The sequence below is a fragment of the Myotis nattereri genome, assembly GCF_964212035.1.
Source record: "Myotis nattereri genome assembly, chromosome: 9".
Taxonomy (NCBI): domain Eukaryota; kingdom Metazoa; phylum Chordata; class Mammalia; order Chiroptera; family Vespertilionidae; genus Myotis; species Myotis nattereri.
Window position 1 is genome coordinate 29,730,798 of NC_138084.1, and position 16,860 is coordinate 29,747,657.

At 38.7% G+C, this 16,860-nt stretch overlaps 1 protein-coding gene across 3 annotated transcripts in view; it reads left to right on the forward strand.

Annotated features, from left to right (window-relative positions):
* TSG101 (tumor susceptibility 101) overlaps window positions 1-16,073 on the forward strand; it is a 29,640-nt gene extending 13,567 nt beyond the window's left edge. For 2 of the 3 annotated variants that reach the window (XM_081099579.1, XM_081099580.1), the window contains exons 6-10: window positions 2,272-2,338; window positions 8,450-8,541; window positions 12,871-13,073; window positions 14,246-14,485; window positions 15,736-16,073. In XM_081099579.1, coding sequence (XP_080955705.1) covers window positions 2,272-2,338; window positions 8,450-8,541; window positions 12,871-13,073; window positions 14,246-14,485; window positions 15,736-15,825 — 692 coding nt within the window. In that variant the 3' untranslated portion in view covers window positions 15,826-16,073. The remainder of the gene's footprint in view (window positions 1-2,271; window positions 2,339-8,449; window positions 8,542-12,870; window positions 13,074-14,245; window positions 14,486-15,735) is intronic. The other variant, XM_081099581.1, reaches the window with a different exon arrangement.
* The last annotated feature ends 787 nt before the right edge of the window (window positions 16,074-16,860 follow it).

Here is a 16,860-nt window from a genome sequence, read left to right on the forward strand (position 1 = left end):
CAATTTATTGCCCATCCTCTCCAGTTTTAATATTTTTATACATTTAAACAATATTATTAGGTATAATTTTAAAGAAATTAAAGTTTGAATTTTGTTCCCTGCATCAAGGAATAGCTCAGAAATTTGGGTACATACTTAAATAAATATTATCTTCTAGTGGAGAAATCGTATACTTCTATTATCACTATTATTATCATTAGTCAAAACACTTTTTAAAAAATACATTTTTTTATTGGTTTTGGAGAGTAAGGGAGAGCGACATAGAAACATCAGTGATGAGAGAATCATTGATTGATTGGTTGGCTGTCTCCTGCATGAAAACACTTTTGATCTATTTTAGGATAACTTTCACACTTTAAAAAGTGTTATGTTCAAATCTCGTTTTTGACAACTAACAGTCAACTTTTATTGAATGGGCCTGGCCAGCATGGCTTATTGGTTGACCTATGAACCAGGAGGCCACGGTTCGATTCCTGGTCAGGGCCACATGCCCAGATTGCAGGCTTGATCCCCAGTGCGGGGCACGCAGGAGGCAGCTGATCAGTGATCTCTCTCATCATTGATGTTTCTATCTCTCCTTCTCTCTTCCTCTCTGAAATCAATAAAAATATTTATTTTAGAAAAACATTTATTGAATGATAATAATGAGACACAGTTAAGCACTTCATATTCATTGTTATTTAATCCTTAAAATAACCCTATTCATTATGTGTATTTGTATCCCATTATATTCTGGCTCTAAAATGACTTCACTTCATTATATGCTTCCCTGCCAGTGTTCACTCCAAATAGCATTTGTTTCCCAAAATCAAAATTTGAAGGCTTTGGTAGAATTGTTAGCTTTTCAGAACCTCAGAAAAGGGAAACTGCTTGTAACTATGAGGTGGTGGTTTTTATGTGTGAGAGAGAAACTAGCATGGGGGTATTAACTGATTATGTATGTTGCTGACACTTAATAGTGGCCTCATCCTTTGATGTTCATAAAGATCAACTGTGCTTTGCCCCTAGGAAAAAAGATATTTTATGTCATCTACTAATTGTGACATTTTGGGAGGTTCTTATCTTTCTGAATTAGCATTGAACACCATTAGCTTCAGAAAAATTTTACTTAGGACATGGATAGATTCATCCTAACTAGAAGACTATGAACACTGGTACTCAGAGATGTATGCTCGGCAACTCCGATAAAGACTTCTGTGGTCCTGGGTGAGAGTCCAGCATACTTCTCCCACCTCTGTTGCCTTCATATACCGTTCCTCTACTAGATCACTTTTGTTTACCCCCACCTCCTAGGTTTAAATTACCTGCCTCCTGTATGGCTTCCTCTGTCGTAACACATCACTCTGTACTATTATTCCTTGCTTGCTTATCTCCCTGACTAGACTATAAGCAATTTGCGGCCAGGAATTCCTTTTTATTTTCCCATCAAATTCCCAGTGCCTGTCACATAGAAGGCACTAACATACTGATTGGATTAAGGATAATTCATTGTTATGTTCAGTGAGGAAAATTTCACTGAGGACATTGATTCTAAGACAGCTCATTTCCATTTAACATCAACGTTCTGTTTTCTTCCTCTCTGTTGATTAGCCTCTTGGCACGACTGACTAGTTCTGTCATTGGTGGTCTCTTTAAAATATATGTAAAACATTCTTTAAGCTTGCTAGATTTGAGCTTTTTTCCCCTAGTATTCCCAAGCTTTTGTTTTGCTTTAAACTATTCTAGCTGAATGTAAGTTTTGTACAGGACTTCTCATAGTAATTTGAAGTCTTTTAAAGTCCTCAATCAAGTCAACAAAACCAGCTGTGCTAATCGGTCAACATAGTCTTAAAAGAAATATAATAAGATTTCTTAGATATAATACAGAGGTCACTAAGAAGCTGACATTGGACCAGAGTTACCTTCTTCTAAATTCCAAATTAAACCAGTTCCTGTCTCAAATTGGAGACTTCTTGAGAGCTTGCAGAGCTGACCAGGTTGACCTATTTGCCAGTAGTCCTTGTTGGGATTGTCACCTGTGTTGTCTTAACTCATGTTTAATGCTTTGAGAATTATGTGATTTACAGAGCATTATGCTTGAAGTAAAGAACTAATGTGGGTGAAGTGTTTGTTTTGTTTTGTGCTGAGATTTGGATTCTTTAAGTGTATGAAATTTTTGATTCTTTAACTGTGTGAAATTTTGCTACAGTTTGACAGTGATGTGTATCTCATGTGATCACTTATGTACCAGGACTATAAATATTATTTTAAAATGTTAAAACTTATTCTCAGCTTCCTACATGCCAGGCATGCCCAGTGGAATCTCTTCATACCCATCTGGATACCCTTCCAATCCCAGGTAATCAAAAATTTATTTCTTTAATAACTTAGAAATTCTGTTGATCTAGAGTCAAAATAATAGGTGCCAGGGCATTAAACTAAATTTAGTTAACAATTTAATGAAAGTAAAATTGGGTGTATTGGAATTTTATGGTATGTACATAGCTCTAAAGGAGTTTTTGCCATTTTAGAGAAACGTGCTCTGTCCCATTTATAGAGAGGAAAGGGAGAGGACAATGACAATGATCTTTGATTGGCTTTGGACCTTGAAATTCTTGCTGCTTCCCTTAGGGAACAGTGTAAGTGACTCAAAGGTGAAAGGAATACGACTTTTAACGAATTCAACCAGGAGAATAATATTTTAATACCCTTTTTAAAACTTAACCTTTCTGGCCTGGCCAGTGTGGCTCAGTGGTTGAGCGTTGACCTATGAACCAGGAGGTCACAGTTCAATTCCAAGTCAGGGCACATGCCCAGGTTGTGGGCTCAATCTCCTGTGTGGTCCGTGTAGGAGGCAGCCAATCACTGATTCTCATCATTGATGTTTCTACCTCTCCCTCTCCCTTCCTCTCTGAAATCAATAAAAATATTTTAAAACAAAAAAAAACCCAACCTCTTTAAATGTGTACTTGTTCCATTGGTAATCTAGGAATAGTTTTGAAAGGTGGTCTTTGGGCAGACTTCAAGTGAAAGACTGGCATATACTGGTGCCTGAATGAGATTTCCAGCTCCTATAACAATTAACAAGAAATTTTTAACCCTGCTAACTCTTCTTAGGGCCAGATAACCCTCACAGATAAATGCAGTCAGATTTCCTGAACAGATAACTGCTATGGCTAAATATATAGATTTACATATATAATATGTAGGATCTTATAACTTAAATTTAGGAAACTTATTTATTTCTGGGTCTTTCTCTTAATCTCAGAGACTAGCTCTCAAAGGTAGTATGTGTTCAGTCACATTAGACAGATAAGCAGAGATTAGATGAACATCTGTCAGGTGCAATAGAGAAGGATTCCTATGATTATAATATATAAGCAGGCTGTACATTTTAGATTTTTTGAGGCCCTTAATTTTCTGATTAAGTTCTAGATATGGAATCCTGTATGAAGCCCTGAAATTACAGCCTATAATTAGCAGTTGCTAGTAAGAAGGAACTTAAGATGTGTAGGGAATAGTTGTTGGAAGGACAAGAGGGAAATGGACTTCTGAATAATAAAGCCATTGCAAAGAAACTTGTCAATAAAAATGAAGATGTTGACAGAAATGTAACCTTTACCCACTTATCATACGTAACAATAAAAGTGTGTTTTGTGAGATTGTTTGTAAGAAGTTTCTTTTTGAGACAGTTATTTTTCAAAGATTTGATTTTTTTTTCCTGTGAAACGTAACTTTTCATCTCAAAGCATAACATGCTAATGAGTGTGAAGGTAACTGTATTCACATGGCCATCGATATCTCTCTGTATAAGAGGTCTTGGCAGAAGAGCCAGAACCTCTTTCTCTTCTCCCTTTGTCCTAAAGGAGAATTAATAAATCAGTGACTGAAGAAGAATCTTTATCTTAAAACAATGGCTATGAGAGTCTTTTTTTCTTTTTTTGAGAGTCTTTATTCTTGCTATAAAAAGTTGGACTAGTTGATCTCTAAGGTCTCTTCCAAATCTTAAGAACTTTTCAGTTTTATTTAGCATCTGCAGGATGTATACAAGGAAACTAAAAGGTATGTCAAGAATGGTTGTCCCAGTTTTGATATGTGTATTAGCAAGCTTGTATCAACATAATAAAAGCTATATATGACAAACTACAGCCAACATCATAATCAATGGGCAAAAACTAAAACCATTTCCCTTAAGCACAGGAACAAGACAGGGATACCCCCTCTCACCACTCCTGTTCAACATAGTACTGGAAGTACTAGCCATTGCGATCAGACAAGAAAAAGAAATGAAAGGCATCCAAATTGGAAAAGAAGAAGTAAAACTGTCCTTATTTGCAGATGACATGATACTGTACATAGAAAACCCTAAAGACTCCATCAAAAAATTATTAGACTTAATAAATGAATTCGGCAATGTAGCAGAATACAAAATTAATGCCAAGAAATCTAAGGCATTTCTTTACACCAATAGTGAACTTACAGAAAGGGAGACTGAAAAAGCAATCCCATTTACCATCGCACCAAAAAAATTAAGATACCTAGGAATAAACTTAACTAAGGAGGTAAAAGACTTATATGGGAAAAACTACAGGACACTGAAAAAAGAGATAGAGGAAGACATAAATAGATGGAAGAACATATCATGTTCATGGATTGATAGAATCAACATCATCAAAATGTCGATACTACACAAAGCAATCTATAGATTCAATGCAATCCCCATTAAATTACTAACAGCATATTTCACAGATCTAGAACAAATGTTTCAAAAATTCATCTGGAATAAAAGAAGACCTCGAATAGCTGCAGCAATCCTGAGAAAGAAGAACAAAGTAGGTGGGAACTCAATACCAGATATCAAGCCGTATTACAAAGCCACTGTTCTTAAAACAGCTTGGTACTGGCACAAGAACAGAAATATAGATCAAAGGAATAGAATAGAGAACCCAGAAATTGACCCAAACCACTATGCCCAATTAATATTCGACAAAGGAGGCAAGAGCATACAATGGAGTCAAGACAGTCTCTTCAATAAATGGTGTTGGGAAAACTGGACAGATACATGCAAAAAGATGAAACTAGACCACCAACTCACACCATACACAAAAATAAACTCAAAATGGATAAAAGACTTAAACGTAAGATGGGAAACCATAAAAATACTAGAGGAATCCACCGGCAACGAAATTGCAAACATATGCCGAAGGAATTTCTTCTTTGATACTGCTCCTAGGGCAATGGAAACTAAGGAGAAAATAAACAGATGGGACTACATCAAAATAAAAAGCTTTTGCACAGCAAAGGAAACCATCAACAAAACAACAAGAAAGCCCACTGCATTGGAGAACATATTTGCCAATGATATCACCGATAAGGGTTTAATCTCCAAAATTTACAGGGATCTCATGAAACTTAACAAAAGGAAGATAAACAATCCAATAAAAAAATGGGCAACGGACCTAGATAGACACTTTTCGAAAGAGGACATGCAGAAGGCCAAAAGACATATGAAAACATGCTCAAAGTCACTAATTATACGAGAGATGCAAATCAAAACGACAATGCGGTATCATCTCACACCTGTCAGAATGGCTATCATCAACAAATCAACAAACAACGTGTTGGAGAGGATGTGGAGAAAAAGGAACCCTTCTGCACTGCTGGTGGGAATGCAGACTGGTGCAGCCACTGTGGAGAACAGTATGGAGTTTCCTCAAAAAACTAAAAATGGAACTCCCATTTGACCCAGTGATCCCACTTCTAGGACTATATCCCAAGAAACTAGAAACACCAATCAGAAAGGATATATGCACCCCTATGTTCATAGCAGCACAATTCACCATAGCTAAGATTTGGAAACAGCCAAAGTGCCCATCGGCATATGAGTGGATTAAAAAGCTGTGGTACATCTACATAATGGAATACTACGCTGCGGTAAAAAAGAAAGAATTCTTGCCATTTGCAACAGCATGGATGGAACTGGAGAGCATTATGCTAAGTGAAATAAGCCAGTCAGAGAAAGATAAATACCACGTGATCTTACTCATTTGTGGAATATAGAGAACAACATAGACTGATGAACAGGGACAGATCCAAAGACAGAGAAACAGCGATCAGATTATCAATCCCAACAGGGAAAGTAGGGGAGGGGTGGGGTTAAGGGGAAGAGATCAACCAAAGGACTTGTATGCATCCATATAAGCCAAACCAGTGGACACGGACAACGGGGGGATGAGAGCATGAGTGTGGTGGGGAGGTTGGGGGTTGATGGGGGGATGAGGTCACATTTGTAATACCTTAACCAGTAAAGAAATTTTAAAAAAGAGTATTAGAAAACAGTTCCTGGTATCAGAAAAGACAGAAAATGGTAAGTGCTGTGATAAATAAACAGAGCTTTAAAAGAAGGTGTCACATCTGGTTTGGAAGTGGGAGCTTAGAGATAGCTTCATAAATGCAAGTACTGGTTTTTAATGATGACCTTAAGAAAATTAGGTGTTTAGAAGTAGATGGAGCAGCAAAGAGTAATAACATTTGATAACTGAGAGGAAATTTATTATCAAGTCCAGTCCACTCAAGTTTTATGCAAGCCAAAAAAATAAAAAATAAATAAAAACCAGGAAAGAATAGGGAAACCCTTTAGTGTGGCTGGAAAATACAGAGTTATGAGTAAGGGAATTAAAAAGAATTAGGTAGGTACAACTTTCATAGGTATTACACATCTCCCAGAACCTTCCCTGATCTCCTCTAACTAGTATTGATTTTCTGTTCTCCTTCTCCTGAACTTGGATTTAGCATGTTATTTCCTTTATCCTATCAAGATTTTTTTTACAGGGATCTTGCCCTGTAAAGTTAGTAATATCTTGAGGAAGAAATGGATTCACATCTTAGCTTCTGCCTCAAGTACTGACACAGTGCCTTAAATATAATAGTAAATTTTGAAGAGATACATAAAGAAAAAGGAACATAAAAATGTTGGAAATTTTTTTAAAAATACACTTAGATCAAAAGGGCTCTTTAAAAACCTGAAAGAGAGTTGGTACCTAGGGCAAATTGCTTAATAACATGCAAAGGTAGAAAATAGTCCAGTAATCCCCTTTATCTGCGATTTTGCTTTCCACAGTTCATTACCCACAGCCAACCATGGTCCAAAAATATTAAATGGAAAATTCAGAAATTAACAGTTTATAAGTTTTCAGCTGCATGGCGTTCTGAGTGCCATGATTAAATCTTGCACTGTCTCACTCCGCTTTGCCTAGGACATAAATCATCCCTTTGTACAGTGTACCGATGCTGTATATGCTACCTGCCCACTAGTCACCTAGTAACCCTCTTAGTTATCAAATCAGCTGTCTCACAGTATCACAGTGCTTGTGTTCAGGTAGCTCTTCTTTTACTCAGTAATGGCTCCAGAATGCAAGAGGAGTGATACTATTGTCAGGGATATTGTAAATGGTATTTATGAAACAATGTTAAAAGATAGGAGGAGAATGCTTCTAAGGAAAGTTCCTTCCAACTCTATGTGAATGCACGAATAACACAAAGTTTCTATAGAGTGAGAAGAAAAATTTTAAAACTATTTAGGTAGTATTTTCAGATCGAATATTAACAAAGGTAATCAGTGACCCACAGGTAAAAACTAAGTAGTGTAATTTCCCTATTTGCTAGGAAATCAGAATGGAAAAATTCTGTCACAAAATATTTTTTGCTTCCCATTCTGATGCTGTTGAACTGCCCTTAGACTCAGCGGTTCTCAACTTGTGGGTCGCGAACAATGAAAATACATCCTGCATATCAGATATTTACATTATGATTCATAACAGTAGCAAAATTACAGTTATGAAGTAACAACAAAAATAATTTTATGGTTGGGGGTCACCACAACATGAGGAACTGTATTAAAGGGTCGCGGCATTAGAAAGGTTGAGAATCACTGTGTCTAGTTGCTTTCTGTTGCTGTGAAGGTTACCTTCAGATAACCAGGGCCAAGCAAGAGCATTTTAACCATTCACTTTGAGACTAAAGCTAGTGTCGTTTATGGAATTTTTTTTTAAATTGGACATCCTTAGCCTCTAGAGATGAGGAAGACATTTTTTAAAATATATATTTTATTGATTTTTTTTACAGAGAGGAAAGGAAAGAGATAGAGTTAGAAACATCGATAAGAGAGAAACATCAATCAGCTGCCTCCTGCACACTCCCTACTGGGTATGCTCACAACCAAGGTACATGCCCTTAACCGGAATCGAACCTGGGACCCTTGAGTTTGGCTCTATCCACTGAGCAAAACCGGTTAGGGCTTATTTATGGAATTTCTATAGAACATTGCTTGACTAGACACCTGTAGCTCCAAAACTGAAGTCATGAACTAGTAAATGAATGACCTGTCAAGTTTAACTTCCTGAATGGGGTTCTAAAGACACTGTAGAGTTGGGTCATCTTAATATTTACTGTTTTCCGTTCTTCTCTTTAGTGGTTACCCAGGCTGTCCTTACCCACCTGGTGGTCCGTATCCTGCCACAACAAGTTCCCAGTACCCTTCTCAGCCTCCCGTGACCACAGTTGGTAAGTAGCCTTAAAAATTGTATTTCTCCACATAAGGAGAGTGAGTCTCCTGTTGTGAAGAGTACATTTCACTTTTTTTATTGAATAAATTTGACCTGTACCATTGTGTAAGTTAAGGAGTACAGCATGCTACTTTGATACATTTATATGTTGTAATACTGCCATTGTAGCAATGTCACTTTATGAAATTATAATACAATATACTGCACACTAGATCTAGTGCCTTACCAGGGTCAGGCGAAATGATTTCTCATGGGCCAGACGTTTTCCACCCCCGTTAGCAGGTATAAAAATATTAAAATTCCCTGTCCAGGTTGTTCATTTGGTTAGAACATCTTCTTGATTCGCCAAGTTGTGTATTTGATCCCTTATCAGGGCACATACAAGAATCAACCAATGAATGCATAAATAAGTGGAACAATGTTTCGCTCTCTCTCTTCTTCTTTCTCTCTAAAAGCAATAAAAATGTTAAAGAATGTTAAAATTTTTTCTTAAGATGTTTAAGGTGAGGGGAATTGCTTTGTTTGAGAAGTAAACCAGAGGAGGAGAATCTTCCACCATATTTTTTGTTGTTTATGTAAACAATCTCTTCAAACGTCAGGGTCCATTGAATTTTGAACTTCAGTGTGGGTTTTCTCTTTTGGCATTTACATTTCAGATCTTAATTATAATTCTTTTTAGAAAGCAGGTGGATTTAAAGTACTCAAATATGCTGTGTAATATGGTCTGTGTGTGAGAGGAAAGGACTAGGTCTGTCTTGGCATTTCTAGCCCCATAGATGAACTGTGGCCTTTACAGAAAGCCAGGCAACTGCTGCCACAGTGGGGTTCCCATTTTGAGTGTTAATGGCTTTAGCTGGAAACTTATTTGGTGCTATGTGGTAGCATTTGTCTTAACATATAAGAGAAACAGTGTAAATTCCAGGATTTAAATGTTTTTAGAGATGGGTATCTGAAACTTTATCCGAAGTATAACTTTTTGTAAATTTAGAATGACCAGAGTTTGTTAATGGAAGAGGTAGAGCTGGTAATGGAAAAAAGCAGTATCATCTAGCACAGCGGTCAATCTTTCGGACCTCACGGACCACCGGTTTGGCGACCACTGATCTAGCAGGTCGTAATTTACAGGACCTTCAAGAAATCTGCCTTCCATAGGTGTTAATTGACATAACTTCACTGTTGTAGCAAGTGTAGATCATAAGTTTAGGAATGAGATTTGATGTGAAGGCCAACAAGTAGAAGTTTACAACAGCAACAAAATTTCTGGTAAAAATAAGAATTACAGATGGATTATAGCAGTGTTTCTTAACCTCAGGAACCTTTTTAGGCATTTTTTTCTTAATCATACCCTACCCCCCCCCCCCAATGAACTGTTAATACCATAGTTTATACTGTATATCTGTTTATGTACTATATATCTCCAATTTATATATGAAAGGAGCAAGATTTTTTTTATCTCCTCAAAGCCAATTTTCATGAACTAGAGAAGCAATGTCACAGGCATTGAGCATGTGTATGGATTACAGTGATGGTGGCTAAAAGTGGACTAGAACTCAGAGGTAAGAACTAGAGAAAATCGAGTTCAAAGATTATCTGAGGTTTAGCCAAAACCGGTTTGGCTCAGTGGATAGAGCGTCGGCCTGCGGACTGAGAGGTCCCAGGTTCGATTCCGGTCAAGGGCATGTACCTGGGTTGCGGGCACATCCCCAGTGGGAGATGTGCTGGAGGCAGCTGATCGATGTTTCTCTCTCATCGATGTTTCTAGCTATCTCTCTCCCTTCCTCTCTGTAAAAAATCAATAAAATATATTTTAAAAAAAAAGATTAGCTGAGGTTTGGGGTTAGGAAAAGAGGTAATAAATGGACCTTTCCTTAGCCAAGAACAGAGCTTAACCAGTGAACCAGAACAAAAGCAGAGGAGATAAGGCTGTCACTGTGCTTTTAGACGCGTGCAAATTAGAGGGATACATGAAAGCTTAAAAGCACCTGGTCCTTCAAAGGGATCTGGAAGAAAGCAAGTTGTCTTGCTGAGAAAGGTGAGTACTTTTGAAGTGTGAGAAATCAGGCACGTACTTAAAGGGGTCTGGATTCTTATTCCAAAGGAGAGAATAAGTGGAAGACTTCCATCTGATGGTTTCAATCTTCTTTGAAAATGTTCTGAGGATTTTTGTTACATTTTGGCAGATGAGGCCTTTGGAGTTAGAAGTCCTGGTAATCTGATAGATCTGAGAGGAAAATAAGAAAAATTGAGTGGAGGGAGCCTAGAGGTGATGCAGTAGCTGGTAAATTCCTGAGAACACTCTGGAAAAGTTAGGTACTAAGAAGCCATAAATAATAAGACCTCAGTTTTAACTGGGAAAATATGATTAGCCTCTAGCTTTACAATTTTGAACTCCAAAGCACAGGTTGTCTGAGTTAATACTTCTGTTTCTCAGAAAAATGAAATAAGCTGAAATACTTTGGTAAGATCAGAAGTGAATTCTAGAAAGTATATACTATGGATTTGTGTGTTAGTAATCAACCAAAAGCAGGAATTGCCTCTGGTAGGATGGATACTGTTTGGGCTCTCCTCAGCAATAAGTTTTTAGTGGAAAGAAGTCGAGACCCTGGTAGGTAGAACTAGGAATCTGATATTGGGCTCTTCTTGTGCATAAGCAGTGTCCTTTGAACAGATGGGCAAGAGATACTCCTCAGGAAAACCTGGCCAAGTGAGACACTGTACTAATTTTCACTTGCAAGAGAAAGAAAATCCGATTTAGAAAAACAAAAACAGTTCTTCTGGAGTGGAAACAAGAGAAAGGGGTGGGGAGCAAAACTTTTAACACCCATGACCCCTGAGAACACCAACGTCTCCTCCCCATGTCATTTTCAAAGGCCCAGAAGAGCACTCAGGGTAACCTGGGTATGGAACAGCTTCTGGGAGAAGACAACTTTATTCCTCAAAAACTAAAAAGCAGAGTGAGACCGGTTTATGGAATAGTGGGAGTTGTGATCCAATGGGACACTGAAGAGCATGTGTGGAGCTGGTTGTGTTGTGGTTTGGACAGCAGGTTCCTTTTACATCTGTAACTTGGGACCAGGAAGGGGCTTGTAATAGATGGAAACAAGTGGTGAGAGTTTAGGTACATTCTTACAAACTAAAGGGGCTTTTCCCCTGATGAGTGAATTCATTGTCAAGGTGATAAAAATTTTCAGCTCAAAGGGGAGGTATACTTCCTTAGTCTGTAATCATTCCTATGCATTGGAGGCAATAAAAGGTAAACATACTTAGAATAATTCCCCACATAGTATTCCATCATCGAACATAATTGAAAATCAAATGCCATTTATACATTTGCTGATTCAGGACCTTAAGTGAAAAACATTGATAATTATAAAGAGAATCCTTACGTATGTTAAATGCAGGACATTTTGTGGGTGGTTTTTTTTTTTTTGGTTTTCAATGTGTTGTTAGTGTTGAAAGTATTACAGATGCCTCCCCGCCCCGTTTTTTTCTCATTGACCCCATCCACCCTGCACCCACCCCTCCCAGGCCTTCACCACCCAGGACCTTTTGAAGAAAATATCTGCAGCATTTATTTGATCTGAAATGTGCAAGGAAATTATTTAAGACACTGGCTAGGAAAAGTCATTTAGAAGAGAATAGTAAAGAATCTGAGAATAAGTTTATCAGCTGTTGAGTTTTTCTGGATGTCATTGTCTTGCTCACTGGTTCTGGTCAAGAGAAAGGAGTAGCCCTGGCTGGTGTGACTCATTTCGTTGTAACATTGTCCCATGCACCAAGAAGTGGCAGGTTCGATTCCCAACCAGGGCACATATTCAGGTTGCCAGTCCCATCCCTAGTAGGGTGTGTATGAGAGGCGATTGAAGTTTTTCTCTCTCTCTTCTTCCCCCCTTCTCTCCTCCCTGTCTCCCTCCCTTCCTCTCCCGCTCTCAAAAAGTAAAGGAATAAAGCCTTGCAGAAGGGAAGCCTTATTAACCCATACATTAGGGACTCTTTCTGGTCTCAGTCCTGTTATAGGCTTCTCACATGGGTTCCTGTCTCCTTCAGTTTAGCAGTGAGGCCTGAGAATGGTCTTGGCCTAAATAAAATGCTTTTCATTGGTATAACTTTGTTGTTGAGAAATATATGAATTGATAACCTCTTGAAGGAAAAGTATTTCTGAATCAACTCGGGTTTCAAAGTTATTTATGGAATTGTAACATTTAAAAGTTTTTCTTTCCTCCTACTTCGAAAGTGTCAGCTTATACTTTGTCCTGTTTTTGAAGGTTCCTGTGAAAGAAATAGAAGGACTTGGGAAATAAGTGTTTTTTGCCCTATTCTCCTGCAGGTCCCAGTAGGGATGGTACAATCAGCGAGGACACCATTCGAGCTTCTCTCATCTCAGCGGTCAGTGACAAACTGAGATGGCGGATGAAGGAGGAAATGGATCGCGCTCAGGCAGAGCTCAATGCCCTGAAACGAACAGAGGAAGACCTGAAAAAAGGTCACCAAAAACTGGAAGAGATGGTTACCCGTTTAGATCAAGAAGTAGTAAGTAACTCACTGAATAGTTGCAATTTTTAGATTGAATGGTAGAGGCAGTGTTACCTCATTACACTGGACGTTGTAGGATACAGTCAGTTCAGAAAATTATACATCTTCACACATTTGAATATAGCTTCTGTATAGCTTTGTTTAAATGGAGCCTGTGTCTCATATCTGATTGGAAGGTGGATGGTATTTAGAGCATTTTTGCTGGCACCTTCACCCTGCGGGGTGGTGTTTTGACACAGAGGAGGACTGTGTGTTTGAGTGCTTGATTTTGCCAGTTACCAGGAAATAAGAATTTGAGAGCTCTTAGCCATGGTAAAGATCTGCAGACCCTGGTGCAGACCTCGGTGTTAGTTCTTTGAATTGTTTCCAAATGTTGTTTGCGCTATATTTAAAGCATCTCCATTGAGCCCTTCTGACTTAATTCAAGGATATAAATGTAGTTTGCAACCTTTAGTTCTTAAGCTTTCTTACATTTTATCAGCCTGTTTTGCCCTAGATAGTCAGTATAAGTCAGCCCTGTGACTTTAACAATGAAATAGAGGCAATAACATAATTTGAGTGCAAGCTTCACTCTCTACTTTCATCCCCGCAAGGGACAACTCATTCCAATAAATGTGCAGTTTTGATGAAAGGGTTAAGAGTTAGTAAATGTTTTTTGAGGGCTTTGGGTGGTTCTAGTGTAAAGTGAGCTTCCCAGTAGCCAGCTATTTTCAAAAGTTCAGGAAAGTGATCTTGCCTATCTCAGAGCTTGCAGCTACCGCCTGTGATATCTTGTGATTTGTGTTCAACTGTGCAGGGTTCTGTCTGTTGAATCTCTGTAGACTGAGGAAGAGTTATCCCTTTGTGGCAGATGCCCACTTGTTTGAAAGAAAGGTATCTTTTGTAGTTTTCATATAAAGAACCGCTGGTTGTAAAGTGTCTTGTCTGATGGTTTATTTTGCAATATCATTTGTCAGTGGTAAGTGATAAGGTTATCACTGCCACTGAAAGGGTTCAGCTCAAGGTATTTCCAACATTATCCTGCTTTCACTCATTATACCCTCTCCTCTACCTTTGACCAATGTGCTGAGTGAAACATTAATCTCATCCATGAGTTGTAGATGTCTGACAAGCAGATAATTACACACAATTAGTATAAAGTCATCATGCTTGGACTGTTCTGTTTTCAGGCTGAGGTTGATAAAAACATAGAACTTTTGAGAAAGAAGGATGAAGAACTCAGCTCTGCTCTGGAAAAAATGGAAAATCAATCTGAAAACAACGATATTGATGAAGTTATCATTCCGACAGCCCCACTATATAAACAGATCCTAAATCTGTATGCAGAAGAAAATGCTATTGAAGACACTATCTTTTACCTGGGAGAAGCCTTGAGGCGGGGAGTAATAGACCTGGATGTCTTCTTAAAGGTATGTCTTCCTCACTCTGCTTTCCAAGATTTTGGAAATCTTAGAGACACTGATCTTAAAAATCACAAACCCAAGAGAGTTTCTCTGGAGGGTGTGGGTTAAAATTCCTCATTTTCCCCAAAAGAGAGCAAGTTGACATATATGGCAGTGTCTTCTCACATACAAAGGCTGAGAACCCGTCTGAGCATGGGAAGGAAAGTAGACTAGTAACCACCCCCCACCCCCACCCCCACCCCCGGAGCATTACACTGAGTATCGTTTTTACAGCTGAGCTCGGGTGGGTCAGGAGGTACACTCACATTTCCATTGGCTCTTTCTGGTCATACCATGTAAATGAAATCACTGACAACCCTCCACCCCCATTATTTTTCTGATAATTTTCTTAAGTTTACATAATTTTAGACCAGTTTTTCCAGCCGTGCAAAGTTAGGGCTGCCTTGCTGGTACCAAAGCCCTCTGAATGCAGGTTGTTTCAGGCTTAATGCTATTGTGCAGGAACAAAGAAAAGATCCTGTAAGCCAAATCTGACTACTGTTTTTTGTTGGGTGATAAGCAGCATGGTTTTGGGAAAAGCAGTAGCCACCCTTTGGATATTTAGTCTGGCTGCTGTTGATGGTTCACTGTACATGTGAGGCTAGTCGGGTCACGCGATGATCTTGCCTATCTCAGTGAGGGCCCAAACCACTCTTGGACCTTGTGCAAGTTCATGATGGTTGGGTATAAACACGAGATCAAAGGGGACTCACTTCCATACACTGTCCCCTGCTTAGGTGGCATAACTGAGGGACAGATGCACAGGGAGAGGAGGCAAGAGAGGTAAGCTATTTGCTAAGCATGGGACAAAAGCTGGCCTTGCGTTGCTTATCCCTGCCCTTCCTAGCCAAGTGAGGACAAACAGTCATAGTTATCAAAGTTTTTTGTAACTTCATTAGGATCACAGTACAAATTTCCCTGGCATCTTGATAGTCTCAAGATGTAGCTCAAATTCCTGAGCTAGATTCTGCAATATGGTGCTTTTCTTGTGAAATATATCTTTATAAGGTCTCAGAAGATTACTTTCCTTAACACAGTCTACCAGCATGAATCTAGTGGGGTTTAAAAAACCACATGTAATGAAGTATTGGTTTCAAAGGAAGGTTGATATAATGAGTTTAGGATTCTTAGGTCACATCTATGTTACAGACTGTCTGATACTTTATACCTGGGCCAAAGCCATTCTAAACTGTTGAAACTTTTCCCCCCACTTCCAGCATGTACGTCTTCTGTCCCGTAAACAGTTCCAGCTGAGAGCACTAATGCAAAAAGCAAGAAAGACTGCCGGTCTCAGTGACCTTTACTGACTTCTCTGACACCAGCCGGAGACGAGCTCTTCTTAAGGCATTCTTTTCTTCTTTCTTTCTGATCAGTAGGTGACCAGAATAAGTTATTGCAGTTTATCACTCAAGTGTAAAATATTTTGAATCAATAATATATTTTCTGTTTTCTTTTGGTAAAGACTGGCTTTTATTAATGCACTTTCTATCCTCTGTAAACTTTTGTGCTGAATGTTCGGACTGACTATGCTAAATAAAATTTGTTGCATAACTGTTCTCTTCTTTATTGAACATTTTTAGGAAAAGTCCATGAAACCTTAAGACGTCCTGAGTGATACCCTCCTGCCAATCAGTCCCTACTTAGGTTTGCTTCCTCTCTAGGCCTGACGAACCCATAACTTTTCATCAAGAAGAAAGTGGCCAACCTCTACACCTAAGAACTCACGTTAACTAGGCAAGATGGTCTGGTCACAACTAGGGAAGAAGGTGCGATGAACTACTCTTTTGTTGTTAATCCTCACCCAAGGATATTTTCCCATTTATTTTTACACAGAGTGGAGGGGGGAGACATCGATTGGTTGCCAAGGATCGAGCCTGAAACCAATACGTGCCCTTGAGCAGAACCAAACCCGGGACCCTTCAGTCTGCAGGCCGGCGCTCTGTCTACTGCGTCAAACCAGCTAGGGCAATGAACTACTCTTCTGTTGTCATTTGAAGTCCGCCTTCCTGGCAAGTAGTTCTGTTTGGGACCACTAAATGACTGTACTGTCCTGCAGAGCTCATCTAGTAGAACAGAAGGCTCATGAGGTTATAAAAAAATGAATGTCCTAATTCTGAGATGTTTTCAAGATATTTAGGGAGTAGGCAGTTTACTCCTAGAAATTTCTTAGAAGGGTTGGTTATTTAAGGTAAAGCGCAGAGATCCAGAAATTAATATTAAATCAATTTTACCACTAACAGTAAAGTCTACGTAGCATCAGTTTAAAAGCACATATTGTCAGTCAACAGTGAGTGCCTACTAGATGGCAGACACTGGGTTAGGCTCAGCAGTAAGACAGACAT